General features: G+C 45.6%; 1 protein-coding gene across 1 annotated transcript in view; it reads left to right on the top strand.

Moving 5' to 3' along the window:
• SDK1 (sidekick cell adhesion molecule 1) overlaps positions 1–15,998 on the top strand; it is a 456,939-nt gene that overhangs the window by 267,818 nt on the left and 173,123 nt on the right. The window contains exons 4-5 of the mRNA XM_049788197.1: positions 4,425–4,531; positions 7,134–7,281. Coding sequence (XP_049644154.1) covers positions 4,425–4,531; positions 7,134–7,281 — 255 coding nt within the window. The remainder of the gene's footprint in view (positions 1–4,424; positions 4,532–7,133; positions 7,282–15,998) is intronic.

Below are 15,998 nucleotides of genomic sequence, written 5' to 3'. Positions count from 1 at the left end.
CTTTTTGAGCTGTTTAATAAGGAATTTTGGTGGAAGAGTCCCCCAGTTTAATGCTTATGATTGAACCATGTCATGGGAATCATTGGAATTGTTCTTATGGCCCCCATATGCGCCAATAACACCACGTGGCATTGCTTCTTATTTGCATAGGCACATCAAAATGGGAAAATACTATACATACAAATAAGATCCTACCTAATAGATTTTGGAACACACAAATCTTGTAGTGCAAAGGGACCTTACCCCCTGAACATTGACATAACGACCTGGCACAGACCTCAGAAGAAAGAGCATAATCCATCCTCCCCTGAACCAGGGAAGCCATCTACGAAACATCCAGGCTGGTCTATAACATCACCTGGAAGTAATCCTTTACCACGGAAGACCTACACTGCTCAGACTTCGACCTGCTCAAGAGAGACTTCCCTTAACAATGAGAAGACTTAACAACAACAACGACCTGCTTACAGGACAGGGCTCCCTGCATTGCCCTATGATTGTGAGGTGAAAGGAGAGGATGTTCCACATCCTGACTTCAATGTAAGATATGCAGATTCCAGGAACTTTAATACAGAATCACACAGAGACTGTGTGAAAAATAAAAGTGTGTTGGCATTACAGACAATGTATTGGATTGGACGATCTAGCTTGCCTGGAGCCTAGACTTGGTCTTGTGCCAGGAAACTTCAGGGGTCTGGTCTCTTTGTACTTAGGCCAAGGTTATTTCTTTCCATGTCCCTCATATTTTGGTGGGCCTATGCAAACAACAATTGCCACTCTAACACCATTTTTACTGTGCTCCTTTGACTCTAATCCTTAAAAAGAACTCACTTAAAATTTGAGGGTAACTTAAGCCAATATGCATGTATATGGAAATGTAAGAAAATACTATGCCTGTAATGTTTAAGGGGTTACATAAGTTTTATTGCTTTAAATTACCTTGTGTACAGTTAAGAAATATTATAATGTGTTACAATCTGGGGACTTGAGGGACAAAGTAATTGTACATGAATTCTGTCTTATTTGTCTTAATTTTCTTTGGCTGAAATTTCAAAGTTAAGATATCAGCAAGGGGACTTTTGAGAATTATGTTATGGGTGATTGTCCTTCCACGGTAACTCTTTCTTTGCACCCTTGTTCTCATAATTAAAAATAAAAATTAAAAAAAAAAAAAAAAAAAAAAAAAAGACGAATCAATGCACAGGGAAAAAGAAAAAAGGCAAAGATAAAAAAAAAAAAAAAAAAAAAAAAAAAAAAAAAAAAAGAAATACAAGTATTGTCCTCTGTACTGAATATATGGATTTCTCATTCTGAGTAGCCCAGAGCCCATGGATACCTGTGTAGTCACTGAGCCCGTAGCTGTGAATCTATGTAGCTAGACCTGGCCATATCTAACTGTTGTTGGAAAAAATGGCTGACAATAACTATTCTGAGATTTAGTATTTTGAAAATTAGTTGTGTTAGGCATTTTCTTAGGATTTCATGTTTCCTGTTCAGAAAAACATTTTGGGCCTAGTTGTGCCAGGAAGTTATGATTTCCTAAAGAAAAGATGGTCCCACCAGGCTTCAACCAGCTTTGTAGCTGAGGCCCTCCGAGAGTCTCTGAGACCTGCTGAGTATTTGCACTCAAGCTCGGGTGATATTGGTGGAGGTTTTGAGGGTCAGGGACAAGCCACAGGCTCTAGTCCTTCTTGCTGAGATGAAAGATGAGGCACTTATTGGGCAGACAGTGGGTAACCTGCTGCTTGCCAGGCACACTGGAGAGGGGGAAAGCCCCACACCCAGAAAAGGCCCCCCTGTGTCACAGCTCCCTGGAGGTAGCTCTAGCCCTGGCTTGCAACTCTGGCACAGGAAGTATTCAGAGCCCAGTTCAGTGCCTCAGCATCACACATCAGTACCTTCACCAGAATCCAGATGCTGAGCAGTCCCCAGGCCCAGGGCAGTGGCACAGATCCTGAGCATGAGCTGCCCTGTGCTCAGTGTCTGCCATTTCTAGAATAATCCAGGACTATTTAAGCAACTCCTCATGATATCAGTTCCCAGTTGAGGTTTATTCCAAAGCAGAAATGGGCCCTTACCTTGGTTCTCTTGTGATTTACACACTGGCTTCTTTAAACTGTTCTTGGCACCTGAAAAATGCACCTGCCAGGACAGCATTCCAGTGGGCCCATAGAATTCAACCCTGCTGCCATGCATGGGGGCATCCTGGCTGTGTTTGTTTTAGATGAGAGCAACGCATGTTCTGTATTTTTGTGACATATGGCGCAAAGATTGTATCATGCTTTCTTCTTAAGAGCCAAGAAACTTTCTCTGCTTAAAAAAAAATGTGTGTTTATAAACAATAGGCCTGCAATGAATATCCCCATCTGTTAGGTGAGCATAATTTGTACAGGCATGCCTGTGATGGGTGGCGGACTTTGCAACTTTTTTGTTTGTTTTTTTCCCTGGTGAGACATTAGACTAAAGCTATGGTAGGAAACAGCATATGTCTAATATTCAGATTTTGTATCTTTCTCCCTGTTATTTGAAACTATGTTATTTTTGTGCCTTTGTACAGAGGGTTACTGTAGACATTCATAAAAATTTAAAATCTATTTAGCTACTGCAAAAAAAGAGAAATGGAATGAATAACAATTATATAAATATGAATCCTGTTGCAACAACGAAACTGTTCTGTAGATTCAGACTCCAATAACTTGTTACTTCTTCGCAAATACCTTTCCTTGACTTTGTTTTAACCTAATCTCCAAATTCCTCCTTACTATAATCACCGTATATATTAATCAAAACTACTCATCCTTCTGTCTTGATTTGAAATTTAAATAAATGGCATTGACTCCTTGTGTTCAGGTCGATATGATTCGGATGACCTTCACTAATTAATTTTTTGTTTGTGGTGAACCCTTCCTCGGGATAGAATAAAATTTTGAAGATTAATATTCAGCCATATTTTTTCCACAAAAGGTTTTTATTAATCTTGCCATAGATCTCCAGACAGTACAGAGCAAAAACACACTTTGATTAATATTTGCTTAATACAGAATTATCTGTATTGTCCAAATGTTTTATTCACTTAAAAGTTGTGCCTCTGAGCTTCTTCCTAGGGTTGACTAATCAGACACGTTTGAATACAAAATGAGTGATTAGTTGTATGTAAGTGATTTCAAGGTGTGCTTCGGCACAGACAAATCAAACCCACCTCTCAGCACTTTCATATGGTTTTAAAACTTGATTATATGTTGTAGGAGGAACAAATCGTAGAAATTTCATTTCTAAATTGTAGATAATAACTATGATCTGAACATTCTTACACACACACACACACACACACACACACACACACACACACACACACACCATCCCATATAATGATATTATGGCATTTTCCCTTTATCAGAAAACCAACTATACCATTAGAGTAGAGTTCAGGCTCTATTTATTCCTAAGGGAAAACCTTGTTTAGATCTCAAACATTCAAAGTTATCAAACTAAGGGTAAACCTAAAGCAGAGATTTATGGACATTGAGTTTTATAACTATACGTATCCCCTATAAAAATTTTTACTGAGGTGTTTAAGAAAGGTGTTGATTCGATTACTTGGAGTCACTGAAATAGAAAAATACAAATGAATTTGCGTTTCAATCACTCAGGAAGGTTCTTTTGGTCCAGTCAGGCTATGTGTGAGAAAGAAGAGAGAGGTGGCTGGCTTGTACTAGAAGTGGAGAGAGGGTACGGGTTTCTTTGCCTTGTATCTCACCTTATGTTGTCATTTAAATTTCTGTGTAATGACCTGGCATATCCAACTGCTGCTGGTTCTAGAAAGAATTTTATGAAATCCTGAGAGAATTATATAAGTGTGTTATTAAAAGGTCTAGTCTAAAGATTAGAGAGCTAAAATGGTGAGCACTGGTTTCACATGTAGTCGGCTCAGATTTACTCCCCAGGATACTTTCCGGTCCCCCTAAGCACAGCCAGCAGGAGTGATCCCCAAGTTCAGAGCCTAGAGTAAGCCCCAACCACTGCCAGTGTAGCCCAAAAACTGAAAAAGAAAAGGGATGAGGGTCCTTGTTCAGGGTAAATTTTCAGCTGTTTGATTTCTCATTTATTTGGCAAGACCTAAGTGAGGTCTAGTGCCTTCTTGATCAGAGAAGGCACTGATCTTTGGAAAAACAGTGCTGATAACTATAGAAAAGAGATGCTAATGTACAGAGAAGACAACTAACATACAGAAAACAAATACTAATGTACAGAGAACAGGTAATAATGCGCAGAGAATAGGCACTAATATACAGAAAACAGGCACTAATCTGCAGAGAACAGATACTAAAGTACAAAGAACAGCACTGCTGATGTGCAAAGAAGTTTATTGTTTACAGTTGTGCACCCCATGTCAGATGAACTCACCATACGTTCCTCTCTTGCAGGTTCACTATCCCATCCCTACGGAGGCAAGACGCTGGCTTCTACCGCTGTGTGGTGCGCAGCAGGATGGGCGCCCTCCTGCAGAAAAGATCCGAAGTGCAAGTCGCATGTAGGTACCCCTGAGATGGCAGAGCAGGGTATCTGTGCAGGGGGTGTGCGTGGGTGTATGTGAGTTTGTGTGTGAGTGTGTTTGGATGCATGTGCGAATCTGTGAGTGTACATGTGTGAGCTTGAGTATGAATGTGAGTGCATGCATGTGAGTACATGTATATAAGTGCATGAGTAAGGGTATATGTGTGCATTTGTGTGTGAATACATGTGAGTATGTGTGTGAGTGTATATGTATGAATGTGGGAGAGGGGGCTCCACCCTCATACTGAAAAACTAAACAAAAGCATCTCAGATGGAAGGTCCTGTGCTGCTGACGAGGGAGGAAGTAGCCTCTCAGAGGCAAAGGCCACACAGGCCATGGAGGAAAATGGTGGTTTGTCTTGCACACAGCCAACCTGGGTTTCCTCCCCAGCACCCCAGATGGTCCCCCAAACCCTGCCAGGAGTGATCTCTGAGCAAAGAGACCATGGTCCCCAAAGAAACAGAAAAGTCAAGAGGCTTCCTGTTTATGGACCAGCCAGCTGCTCTCTCTACCACTCTTGGTCTGATGCTTCCAATAAGGGGCTTGGACCCACATCAGTAGCATTATCCATCCACGGCAACTCCCTTCCCAGCCTGGCAGTCATTTAGTCACACACACAGGTACAAGGAAAGTTTATGAACTGATGGCATTGATGCCTTTGGGGAATGTGAGGTTCTCTTTCAGTCAGACCCACTTCAGAGAAGGAGATATAGAGGAAAAGGGGGTGGGGGGCTCCCACTGCAGGGACCCTGCAACTCAGTTTCCTTCCAACAGTTTCCAAAGCCACCTCTGTCCTGTCATCCTGTCTCTTCCCCAAATGCCTTTTAGCCCACACAACAGCAGTTTTTCTTGCTGCTATTATTGCTGAACTTAGATTTTTAGACTGTCAGTGTGGTTTAGAGGTACAATGTTACACCCAAAAAAAGTTTCCATATTTCTTCACCACTACACACAAGAGAAGTCTCCCCAGGTCCCAGTTTGGGTGAGTGAGTTCAGATCCAGTGTGAGGGTTTGAGTTTGTCAGACTGGCATTTACCTGACTTTGTCTCTCTCTCTGTCCACCTGGGAGTGACTGGCCAGTGTATTGACCAGCGCAGCACCAGAAATGGCTTCTCAATGGCTACGTTCCACATTAGGGCTCATACTTTTCAGAGTTACTTTCTGAAATAAAATAATGTTTCCATATCCTCCTCTTTTCTGCTGTCATTACTAATGCCTGAGTGCTATTTGCTATCTGTGCTTAGTTATTTTTCTAATTACTAGGGAGGCTTACATTTTTCCGAATCATGGTAGTTAAGTCACTCAGCTAAATCTTCAGAATAATTTAAAACTCACATGCAATTATATAATTGAAAACATAATTAATAAATCAAAAGTTCAGCTAAGTACCCAAACATATTTGAATACATTCAGAGCTCAGACTTACATGTAGATATCAACTTCTAGTTTATAGTTAAATTGTGAACTTTCCCTTGCTTAATTATTGATATATTTTTTCCAATCTTTTACTCCTAGTTCCTATATTTTCTTTTCATTTCTGTCACTCGACTTTAAAATAATCATGAAATTTTTTCTAATCTGCTTCATGAATAATAATAATAATGCTGTATTGTAGCATTAGAAATCATTTTTTTCGTTCATAAATTCACTGATTAAAAAAAGAATTTCTTTTTTTTTTTTTTTTTTGGTTTTTGGGCCACACCTGGCGGTGCTCAGGGGTTACTCCTGGCTGTCTGCTCAGAAATAGCTCCTGGCAGGCACGGGGGACCATATGGGACACCAGGATTCAAACCAACCACCTTTGGTCCTGGATCGGCTGCTTGCAAGGCAAACGCCGCTGTGCTATCTCTCCGGGCTCTAAAAAAAGAATTTCTATGGATCATTCCAAATTACATATTTCACACAAAAAAATATTGCATTTGTGTCCAACACACGCATATATGTGCTCATATATCTGAGCCTATGGAAATAATTTTAAATTCTGCTTGTTTGCCCACAGGCTAGGGGCTGTGTTTCCCACGGGCCTGTAATTTAATGTCAGTCAGTACCCAGGAGAACAGTCTAGAATGGGCCCCGCATGCGAAATCAGTCAGCGGAGAGAGTTTGAGAAAGTCTCTGAGAACAGATCAGTATTAGAAAATGTTTCTCCCCTAAGATCCATTAGGGAGACAATTGTGTAGAACTGAGAAGGAGATCCAGGCTGGGCCTCTCCTGATGTTAGGCAGAAGTCGGTAGAATGATGCAGGAACAAGGAGGGTGGTAGGAACATCTGCTGTGTGTCTTCTGGAAGGTTCCCTGCAGGATCTTCCCACAGTTGATTTCCACATAGACTGTGTCAGCCCAGTCCAGGAGCACTGCTGTGATCGATCTTCAAGATGCTGCCCGGAAGGTGTCCAGCCTTGCCCACATTCCTTGCCCACAGATTAGACTCACCAAAACTGCCCACTGGCCTGGCTGGGCCTGGCCAAGCCCTCACACCACTTTGTTCCAGGCTCCAGGAGTAGCACCATGTTCAGAGTCAGAACTCTGCCAGTGCCCCATCCTGGCCTGACCTTCTTTCTCTGCCTTTTCTCCACAGATATGGGAGACTTCATGGGTCCTGCACAGAATAAGACCATCTCCCTGGGCCAGGCCATTGTGCTGGACTTGCCGCCCATCGCCAGCTGCCCCAGGCCACAAGTGACGTGGTTCAGAGATGGCCACAAGATCATCCCAAGCAGCAGAATGTGAGTCCCAAGAGCAGTGCTGGGCCTGGTCTGGGCCTGCCAATGTCAGAGGCGCGTTTGCGGTAAAAGGTGGTAGAATGTGGTAGAAGGCAGTAGAATACAGTAGAATATGGTAGAAGGCAGCAGAATGCAGTAGAATGTGGTGCAGGGCTGTGGCCATGGGCTGGATACGCGGGTGCGGGTGTTTATTTCAGGAGTTGTACAGCTTTTCCTCCTTTTTTATGGAGCCGTGTTGAATCCTCCTTTCTCTGGCGATAAAACAGTAATTACCACTTATTTCTCTCCGTCCCTTTATCCTGCCCTGACAGTTTTATGTCCCTCCGTCTAATTAGTGGCTCGCCCATCTATTGCCGAGTAGCTGCCTCGTGATTAGTTAAGCATTATTTCAAGGTGTTCTTGACGATCCTGCATCCACGATATTTATCTGATGCTGAGCAGATTCCTTCTTTCGGAGTGGGGCATGATTAAGGGATGCCTTCCCTGTCCATTTCATAACTGGACACGTCACCGTGTAATTTAGAGGCAATATGCCAGATGCTTGGGTGTGTGTGTGTAGAGTCAGGCCGGCTGTTGGTAGTTGTAAGTCGAGAGAAACTCACCAGAAGCAGAAGCGCTGGTGTCCTGCCAAATGCATGTGCCAGGTGGGTGTCTGGTAGGTGCTGTGTCACCCCCGATCCCAGCACCCACAAACTCCCCTACCCCAATCATCACTCCCAACCCCTCTTATGTCCTTGGCATTGCTGGACTGGAGGCTGTTCAGGGTTATTCAGAAGTTGCCTCTATTTTGAAGATTAAAACCGGAACACACACACACACACACACACACACACACACACACAATGGAGATTCGTAAATTCTGTGTTGTATGACTGAGGCCAGCTGTAGATAATGGGCAGCCTGGCCCTTTCTTACTGTGATTTCCTGAGACAAGCATCTGGCACCCCCATTTCCCTGGCTAGGTACTGTGGAAGTGGTCTCAGGCCCCTCCACACTTCAAGGGGGTGTGGGCGAGAGATGGGGCAGCCTCTCATTTTCTCGTATTTCCCTAAAAAGCGCTGATGCAGGTCACCTCTCCATCACCCCCGGGATAATCACCGCCTGAGTGAGAGAACCAAGACAGAGGATCAATTTCTCATTCTCTTAGCAGCCTGTCAGGTGGCGAAAGACAGCTGCAAATGGATTTCTGCATGAATATTCTGGAAGGTTCTGAATTTGAGCAGGAGGAGGGCAGGGCAAGATTAGGTAGAGTGGGCACCTGGGGGGCGGGCAGTGGGTCTATGGGGGACACACAATAGTTGTGAAGGAACACATAGTAGATTCATAGGAATACACCATGGTTTTGTGGGTCTGAGGGGGGCAGATAGTGGTTTGTGGTGAAGACAGTTTCACCCAGGCTCCCTGCAGATTCATCCCCGAAGAGTGATCCCTTGACCTCAGTGGTGGCCAGTGACTATCAGTGAATTGGTCCAGGTAGATAGAAGTAACCTTTGGCTTTGGTTGTGATGGCAAATGCAGTCCCTGGTAGCAACACTCCTTGCTTCCCATGCAGGAAAAACTTATATACTTCTCACAGGGCTTGAACTGACCTCACTCCAGGCAAAGGGCCACTAGTGCAGGGCCACTTTCTTGACTCTGATGTGAGAATCATGTGCCCACATCTCTCCCTCCCACCCTTCTGGAAAGGGATCGATGGACTGATCACTGCACTGCTGGGAGTTCAGCTTTGGTTCTGACAGACAGGCACTTACTTTGCACCTGAGTGACAAAAAGTCATCTAACAAAGCCAGGTGACATTGGGTCACCTGGTAGTGTTTGATCTGTCAGGGAGAGGGTAGACCCCCCCCCCCCATGATTGGTTTTCTTCAAGCACCTCTTTCAGCCTGGGAGACTGAGCTCACCCTCACCCCTTGGGCCCATGGGTGCCTGGGCCTGTCCCTCAGTGGTTGTTCATGATCTTCAACATGTGAAGGTCCCATCACAGGTGGTCTGGTTTGGGTTTCCATGTTCAAGGACAGCATGTCCTAAGGCTCATGTCTCCCAACTTGAAAATACTGTCAAATAGATTTATTTACATAGCTTTGGTTTGGGGGCTACATGCAGCTGTGCTTGGGGATGACTTCTGCTCAGAAATCAGTCTTAGTGAGTTCTGGAGAGCATATGGGGTTCTGGGGGAACCTGGCTTTATGGTACAGACTTGTTGAGCTGAGACCTAAAAGGCTTGGGTTGTCCTAGCAAGAACAGTTGGTGCAGAGGTTAGAGGCAGGACCCCTTGGTGCGTTAGGGTGTCCCAAGGCAAGATACTCTGATGTGTTGGGGTGACACAGGACTGGTGGGGAGCAGGGAAAGGGTAGGAGGGCATGCTAGGAGAGCTTGCAATTGTCCTGACCATCTGACCATGTCTTGGGCCACAGCAAGGATTGGTCTGTGCTCAGAGAGGAGAGAAGCAGTGGCCCAGCCAAGGCTTGGCAGACAAGTCCATTAGAGACTCCCTCGGTTATGGTGGGACAGTGAGAAATGCTGTACCGGATGCCACCTAAATGTGGAATTAGTTCTCATTCATGTCTCCTGGATATGGGATGACGGGAAGGGAGGCTGACAGGGACCAGAAATGTGGGTCCAAGCTCCGCAGGCTGCAACCACCCTTGTGGGACAGTGGGAGGATTTGGGACCAATCAGGGTTTGTGTCTGTGTGTTTTGGGGGCTGGTAGTGGCTGGATTTGGCTGGGGACTGTGTGATGTTGAAGGAGCACAGAGAGAAGCTAGCCAGGTGGGCCACACTCAAGGCCAAGTTTGAAGGGAATGTTGAAGGGTCAAAGGCTCCTTGGAGCTGGCGTACTGTACGGGCCAGTGAGCCACACCCAGAGTTTCATCAGATCGGTTAAGAGGATTTTGGGTGCAAATCATAGATCCTGTCAACTGGCTGGAAAAAGGGAACATTTTTTGGAGTATTTGGAGGAGTACAGACAGACCAGCTGATCAGTGGCCAGGGCCACATGAGCTCCTTGGGAGCAAGCTGAAGCCACAGGGTGGGCCCCCTGCTTCCCATGGAGACCTCATCCCTGGGACCGGCTGAGGGAGGGTCCTGGGTGTATCTGCAAGGAAGGAGCCAGGCCAGATAGAATCATGTCTCTGTTAACAACTACCTTGCACCCGGATAAACCTAATTCCCAGCATCCAGCATAGGCAAGACCACAGACAGATGCAGGTCCCCACCATGGACCACCCCCACGGACATCTTTGCTCCCTAATCTGGGGGGCCTGGTGCCATGCCCAACTGGCAGGAGTGAGTCACACATGTCCTCACAAAAGCTCACTAGACCTCAGAGGAACATGCTGGCTTGTAGAAGTAGGTGTGGGAAGAGCAGATTAACATATATTTTGAAAGAATTGAGAACAACATGCAGAATTTTGACTAGGTAATTATAGGTTTTATTCATCTGATTGGAAAAAATATATATATATCTGCTTATTTTCCTGATTTCCTGACTCTGCTCTGTTAGTTCACTCTCTTTGCATATCAAAGATGAATCTCACTTTATCTGATAAATAAGGTCTCATTTGATCGTAAAATTGTGTGTTATTTCGGTCTAGATCTATTTCATTGTTTCCTTTTATTTCTCACAATATGAAATGTGAATGTTGATGCCGGGTGCAGTATTTCTCTTACCTCCAGGAGGTAATTTATGCCAGTGCTTATCAGATTAGGCCGTGAGGCCCTGTTCCGTACAATGCCGTTCCAGCGCTTAATTGCAGGCTCTCCTGCCCCGATTACATCCCTCCATCCGGGAGCCAGCCAGACAGGAATTTGTAGGCACAAGTGTGCAGCCTGGTCTTCCCTGGGAACTCAGAGTTGGTGGGTTAAATGTTTCAAACCTCGAGCCGGCACCGCCAGGAACTATGTGAATTGTGAAGTTACAGGCAGTAAACACCATCCCAGGTGACCTGCAACGTTCACACGATAATTGTCCACGCTCAAGTGCTCCAACATCCATTAACTTATTATATCCATTTTCTTTCCATTGCTTCAAGAAATATTTGTTAAAATTAGCACTTGTATTGGAAATCACAGCTTAATGCTTGAATGAAGTGGATCTGGTTGCAATAATATTTTTATAGTTAACTGGGCTTTCAAAATAACATGCTTTAAAATTTTTTATGTTCCGTGGGCACTTTGTCAGTCTTTATGGAGTGTGTCCATATGTGCAAAGCAGCCACATTGGGTGTGAACAAAAAAAGGTCGGGCTGGGTGAACTCTGGGTCTACCTGGGCAATAGCCCTAAACTTGGGTGTTAACTCTGACCTTGGTGTTAATTCTGGTCTTGGACATTGACCTTGGGCATTAATTCTGACCTTGGGTATTCACTCTGACCTTGGATATTATCTGACCTTGGGCATTCACTCTGACCTTGGATATTATCTGACCTTGGGAATAAATTTTGATGTTGGTCATTGACCTTGGGCATTAACTGACCTCGGACATTCACTCTAAACTTGGACATTCATCCTCTTTGACCACTAACCTTGACCTTGGGAATTCAGCCTGAATTGCCCCAAATTGGACATTTGCCCTAACCTTAAACACTGATCTTGGACAGTCACCATGACCACCCCATTTTGTTTCGGGGGTCTTATTGTCCACATGACCTTTGGCATGGCACTCACTGAGTATACACAGATGAATGGACATGTTGCTGAGGCCGTGGGTCTCCCCTGGGTCTGAGAGCTGCAACGGAGCTTCTGGAAAGAGGGTTCGCATCTTGGATCTGGTGATTGGAAACAGCCAGGGCTAACAGCCAGGCCCAGCCGATTGCTGCTTAGCTCACTTCCAGTAGTGCCAGCAACTTACCCAGTTCCCTAAAACACAGCTGCAGCCTCAGCTTCTCTGCACCCCCAGAACTGCATCTCGTCCCCATTTTTTACTTTAATCATTCTGTTAGGTGTGTAATTATCACTATTGTCTCTCTGATTCGTGTTTCCCTAATGGCTAATGGCATTGAACATCATTTAATGTGCTGGTTTCAAAAAGAATCAAATAGGGGGGGGAAAACAAAACAAAACTTCTTCAAGTGAAAAATAGGATCATTGATTTCAGGAGCCAATTAACCGGGTGAAAGAGCAGCCACGGGGCCGAGAACGGGAGGAAAAGGGTGTGGAAGCTCCGCACGAAGTGCTCAGAATGAAGCCTCTATGGTGTGGTCGTGCTGGGTCCCTGTGGAGGTTCCAGCGCCTGCAGGAAAGAGGGGAGGAGCTGAGAAGGGTCCTACTCAGGCAAGAGGGTTCATTGGGATGGTTCTCAAAGTGATGAACCCCCAGAGGAAAGATGTAGGAAGAGCCCAAAGGGAGAGGTGCCCACAGAACCCCAGAGGCGAGAACAAGAACTACCCAGAAGCAGGACATGAGTATTGGACTGTGGGTGCGGAGCCTCACGACCTCTGACCTCGAGCCAACATTCCCCATTATCACTAAACAGGATCTAGCACTCCTTTGAACTTTGTGAGAAGGTTTCAGCACCTCAAAGGGAGAGGGCACCGGAAGGTCAGGGCCAGAATGTTGGGTCTTCTGACATCATCTTCCCCAGGACTCTGCAAGGTTTGGATGGACAAGTTGGCAGATATGGTGCCATGGTGCTGATGATGCTGAGCTCAAGTTGGACTCATTCCAGAGCAGGTGGAGAGGTGGAGGGGCGGGGCGGGACAGCGAAAGTGGCTGAGACCCAGGCCACAAATGAGAACAGACATGGTGTGGTGCTGTCAGGAAGCAGGGAGGAGGAGTGGGAGGATTGAGAGCAAAGGGAGGAGAAATGGGAAGAGGAAAGCAGAGGAGTGGGAGGATCAGGAAGGAGTGGAAAGAGAGGAGGATTAGGAAGAGGGGAAGAGCAAAGATTGGAGAGACCCCAACATGGGGAGAGGCAGGGGGACACAGCCACAGAGGAGCTTCACTCAGCCGCAGTGGAGCTGGGCTTTGGATCAGGACAAGCAGAAGGGCCTGATGCCCTTAGGCATTCTCTGGGTGCTCAGAACCACTCAGGGCAGCATTGGCACCAACACCTGGCAGCTTAGGGAAAGACTGCAGGTTAGTACCTTCGAAGAGAGATCCCCAGAGCAGAGCTAACCAGCAGTGTTTCAGTGTCCTGACTCCAGTTGAAACCTGAACACTGAATCTATCAGGCCTGGCCACAGAACCCGGTGGGAGGGAACCCTGATGTGGAAAGCAGCTGAGTGAGCACTTCCTTTTGGAGTCCCCATCTGGCAGTGAGGAGGCTCACCTAACTGACTGGTAGAGATGGGCAGCTTGTGTCCTGCAGTGTTCCTAATGCCCTCTGGGATCAGAGCAGAGGGGCAGGTGTGCCCCACACAGATGCCTCCTAGCACATCACACTGGCCAACTCAAGGCCCAAAAACCTCGTCTTCTGGTTTTTGCTGTTATAATGGCTTCTAAGAGCCCCATTACCTGAGCTGGGACATCCTAGTCCTGTCAGTCACTGGAAGTAGCTGAGTGAAAGCTGAAGCATTGCTTCAGGTGTCAGTTAGCTCAGGTACTAAGGAATGTAGGGGTGATACTGTGGTAGAGGGTGATCAGACTCACCAGATGACCCTAACTGGGGTGTATGGGTCTACCATGCCTGGATGTAATGGACATCACTGGGTAAAGTCCATCAGGAGTCAGGATGGGGCATCACTGAGAAAATTCTATCAGGATGTGGTGTCACTGGGTAATGTCTGTCAGGATGGGACATCCCAGGTAAAGTCTGGCAGGGGTCAGGATGGGGCATTCTAGCTAAAATTTGTCAAGGGTCAGGATGGGGCATCCCAGGTAAAATCTGTCAGGGGTCAGAATACTGTGTTACTGGGTCAAGTTTGTCAGGAGTCAGGATGAGGTGACACTAAGGTCTGTCAGAATGGGGCATCATTGAGTCAAATATGTCAGGATGGAGCATCCCACGTAAAGTCTGTCAAGGGTCAGGATGGGGAGTCACTGAGAAAAGTCTGTCAGGATGGGGACTAGGTAAAGTCTGTCAAGATGGGGTATCACTAAGTCCATCAGGGATCAGTATGGGGGAATCCCTGGGTAAATTCTGCCAGGGGTCGTTGGGTGTCACTGTGAAAACTCTGTCAGGAGTTAGGAAGGGGCAAGCCTAGGTAAGGTTCATCAGTATAGGGCATCTCTGAGTAAAGCCTTTTGGGCCTAGAAGGGTCTCACTAGAGAAGGGCTCAATTCTGTAGGAAGCCAATCAGGCATGGGGCCATGTCCAGCAGTGAGCAGATTCTAGAGTGCACTGTGTCCTCACATTATAGGAGGTAGGCATCCCTAAAGGCACACAGGGTTTCTCTTCGGGAAGGTGAGGCTGGGTACAGGCTGCTCTCACCCCATTTTTCACTGGGACAAACCCTCATGGCAGCTAAGGACCTTTCTGAATGGCCCCAGACTCAGCAAATTCTATCTGAGTCAACGGGATTGCATTTAACTAAATGACAAGACTTACTATTCTATGGGCCCATTTTTCATTTGAAAATAAAATACCACTTCATTTGACATGAGTAGATCGGTGACAATAATGCATTTCTTTGCAAATATTAGCCTATTAGACATCTTAAGTCAGCTGAACATAATTGCATGCCACCAACTCAACATAATACTTTAATTAAAACGAGGATAATTAAAATATAGTTTTAATGAACAATAAATTCTGAAGTTGCCAGGCCTGGAATGTGTTAGTTGAATCATACCTTGTTCCATTTTTAGCCCTTAAATCTGTCTCCACAAGCAGGCAGCAATCATGAGCAAGAGGCATTTTCACCTGCACAGTAACAGCAGGAACCACTAAACAATGTGCCATGTGGTCACTATGTGTCTGTCCCACTGCGTGTAGCTGGGTGTGCGCCATTGGCTGTGTCCCCGGAGCAAGAAGAGGCAGCCTTGCTCAGTCTGATGAGATACCAGATTGCTTCTGTTTTCCATTTGCTGGGTAATTCTGAGGCATATCTGTGTTGGGAAATGATCACACATGGTCACCACCAGTCACCTCACATAAGCTCACACTTTCTCGCAATGGGATGTTGAGACCTACTCTGTTAGCAGCAAGCAAACACAGCTAGCCTTGATATCTGCATATACCTTGTGTGATAGAGCCCTGATTGTGTATATATCTTTGTATGATAGAGCCATGATATGTGCATATACCTTGTGTGATAGAGCCCAGATTGTGTATCTTTGTGTGATAGAGCCCGGATTGTGCATATCTACTTTTGCAATTGAGCCTTCATTATATATCTGTATATAATAGACCTTGGCCATGTTGTACAACCCCCATCCCAGGGTTGATTTATTATCATCTCATTGGAAGTTTGTATTTGTGACCATCTTCATCCATTTCCCCCACATCCAAACCCAAACCCCACCTGTAGCAAACTTGAGTGTTGTCCCGGTTACTCTGAGTTTGTTTCTCATGATTCCACATATAAGTGAGATTTTACAATATTTGATATTCAGTTAAACTTATTTCACTTCTGGGGCTGGAGAGAGAGCACAGCGGCAATTGCCTTGCAAGCAGCCGACCCAGGACCTGAGGTGGTTGGTTCAAATCCCGGCATCCCATATGGCTCCCTGTGCCTGCCAGGAGCTATTTCTGAGCAGATTGCCAGGAGTAACCCCTAAGCACCACTGGGTGTGGCCCTCCCCCCCAAAAAAAAAAACTTATTTCACTTCCCGTGAATTAC

The sequence above is a fragment of the Suncus etruscus genome, chromosome 15 (assembly GCF_024139225.1).
Source record: "Suncus etruscus isolate mSunEtr1 chromosome 15, mSunEtr1.pri.cur, whole genome shotgun sequence".
Classification (NCBI taxonomy): Eukaryota; Metazoa; Chordata; class Mammalia; order Eulipotyphla; family Soricidae; genus Suncus; species Suncus etruscus.
This window is presented reverse-complemented; position numbering and strand designations above follow the sequence as displayed.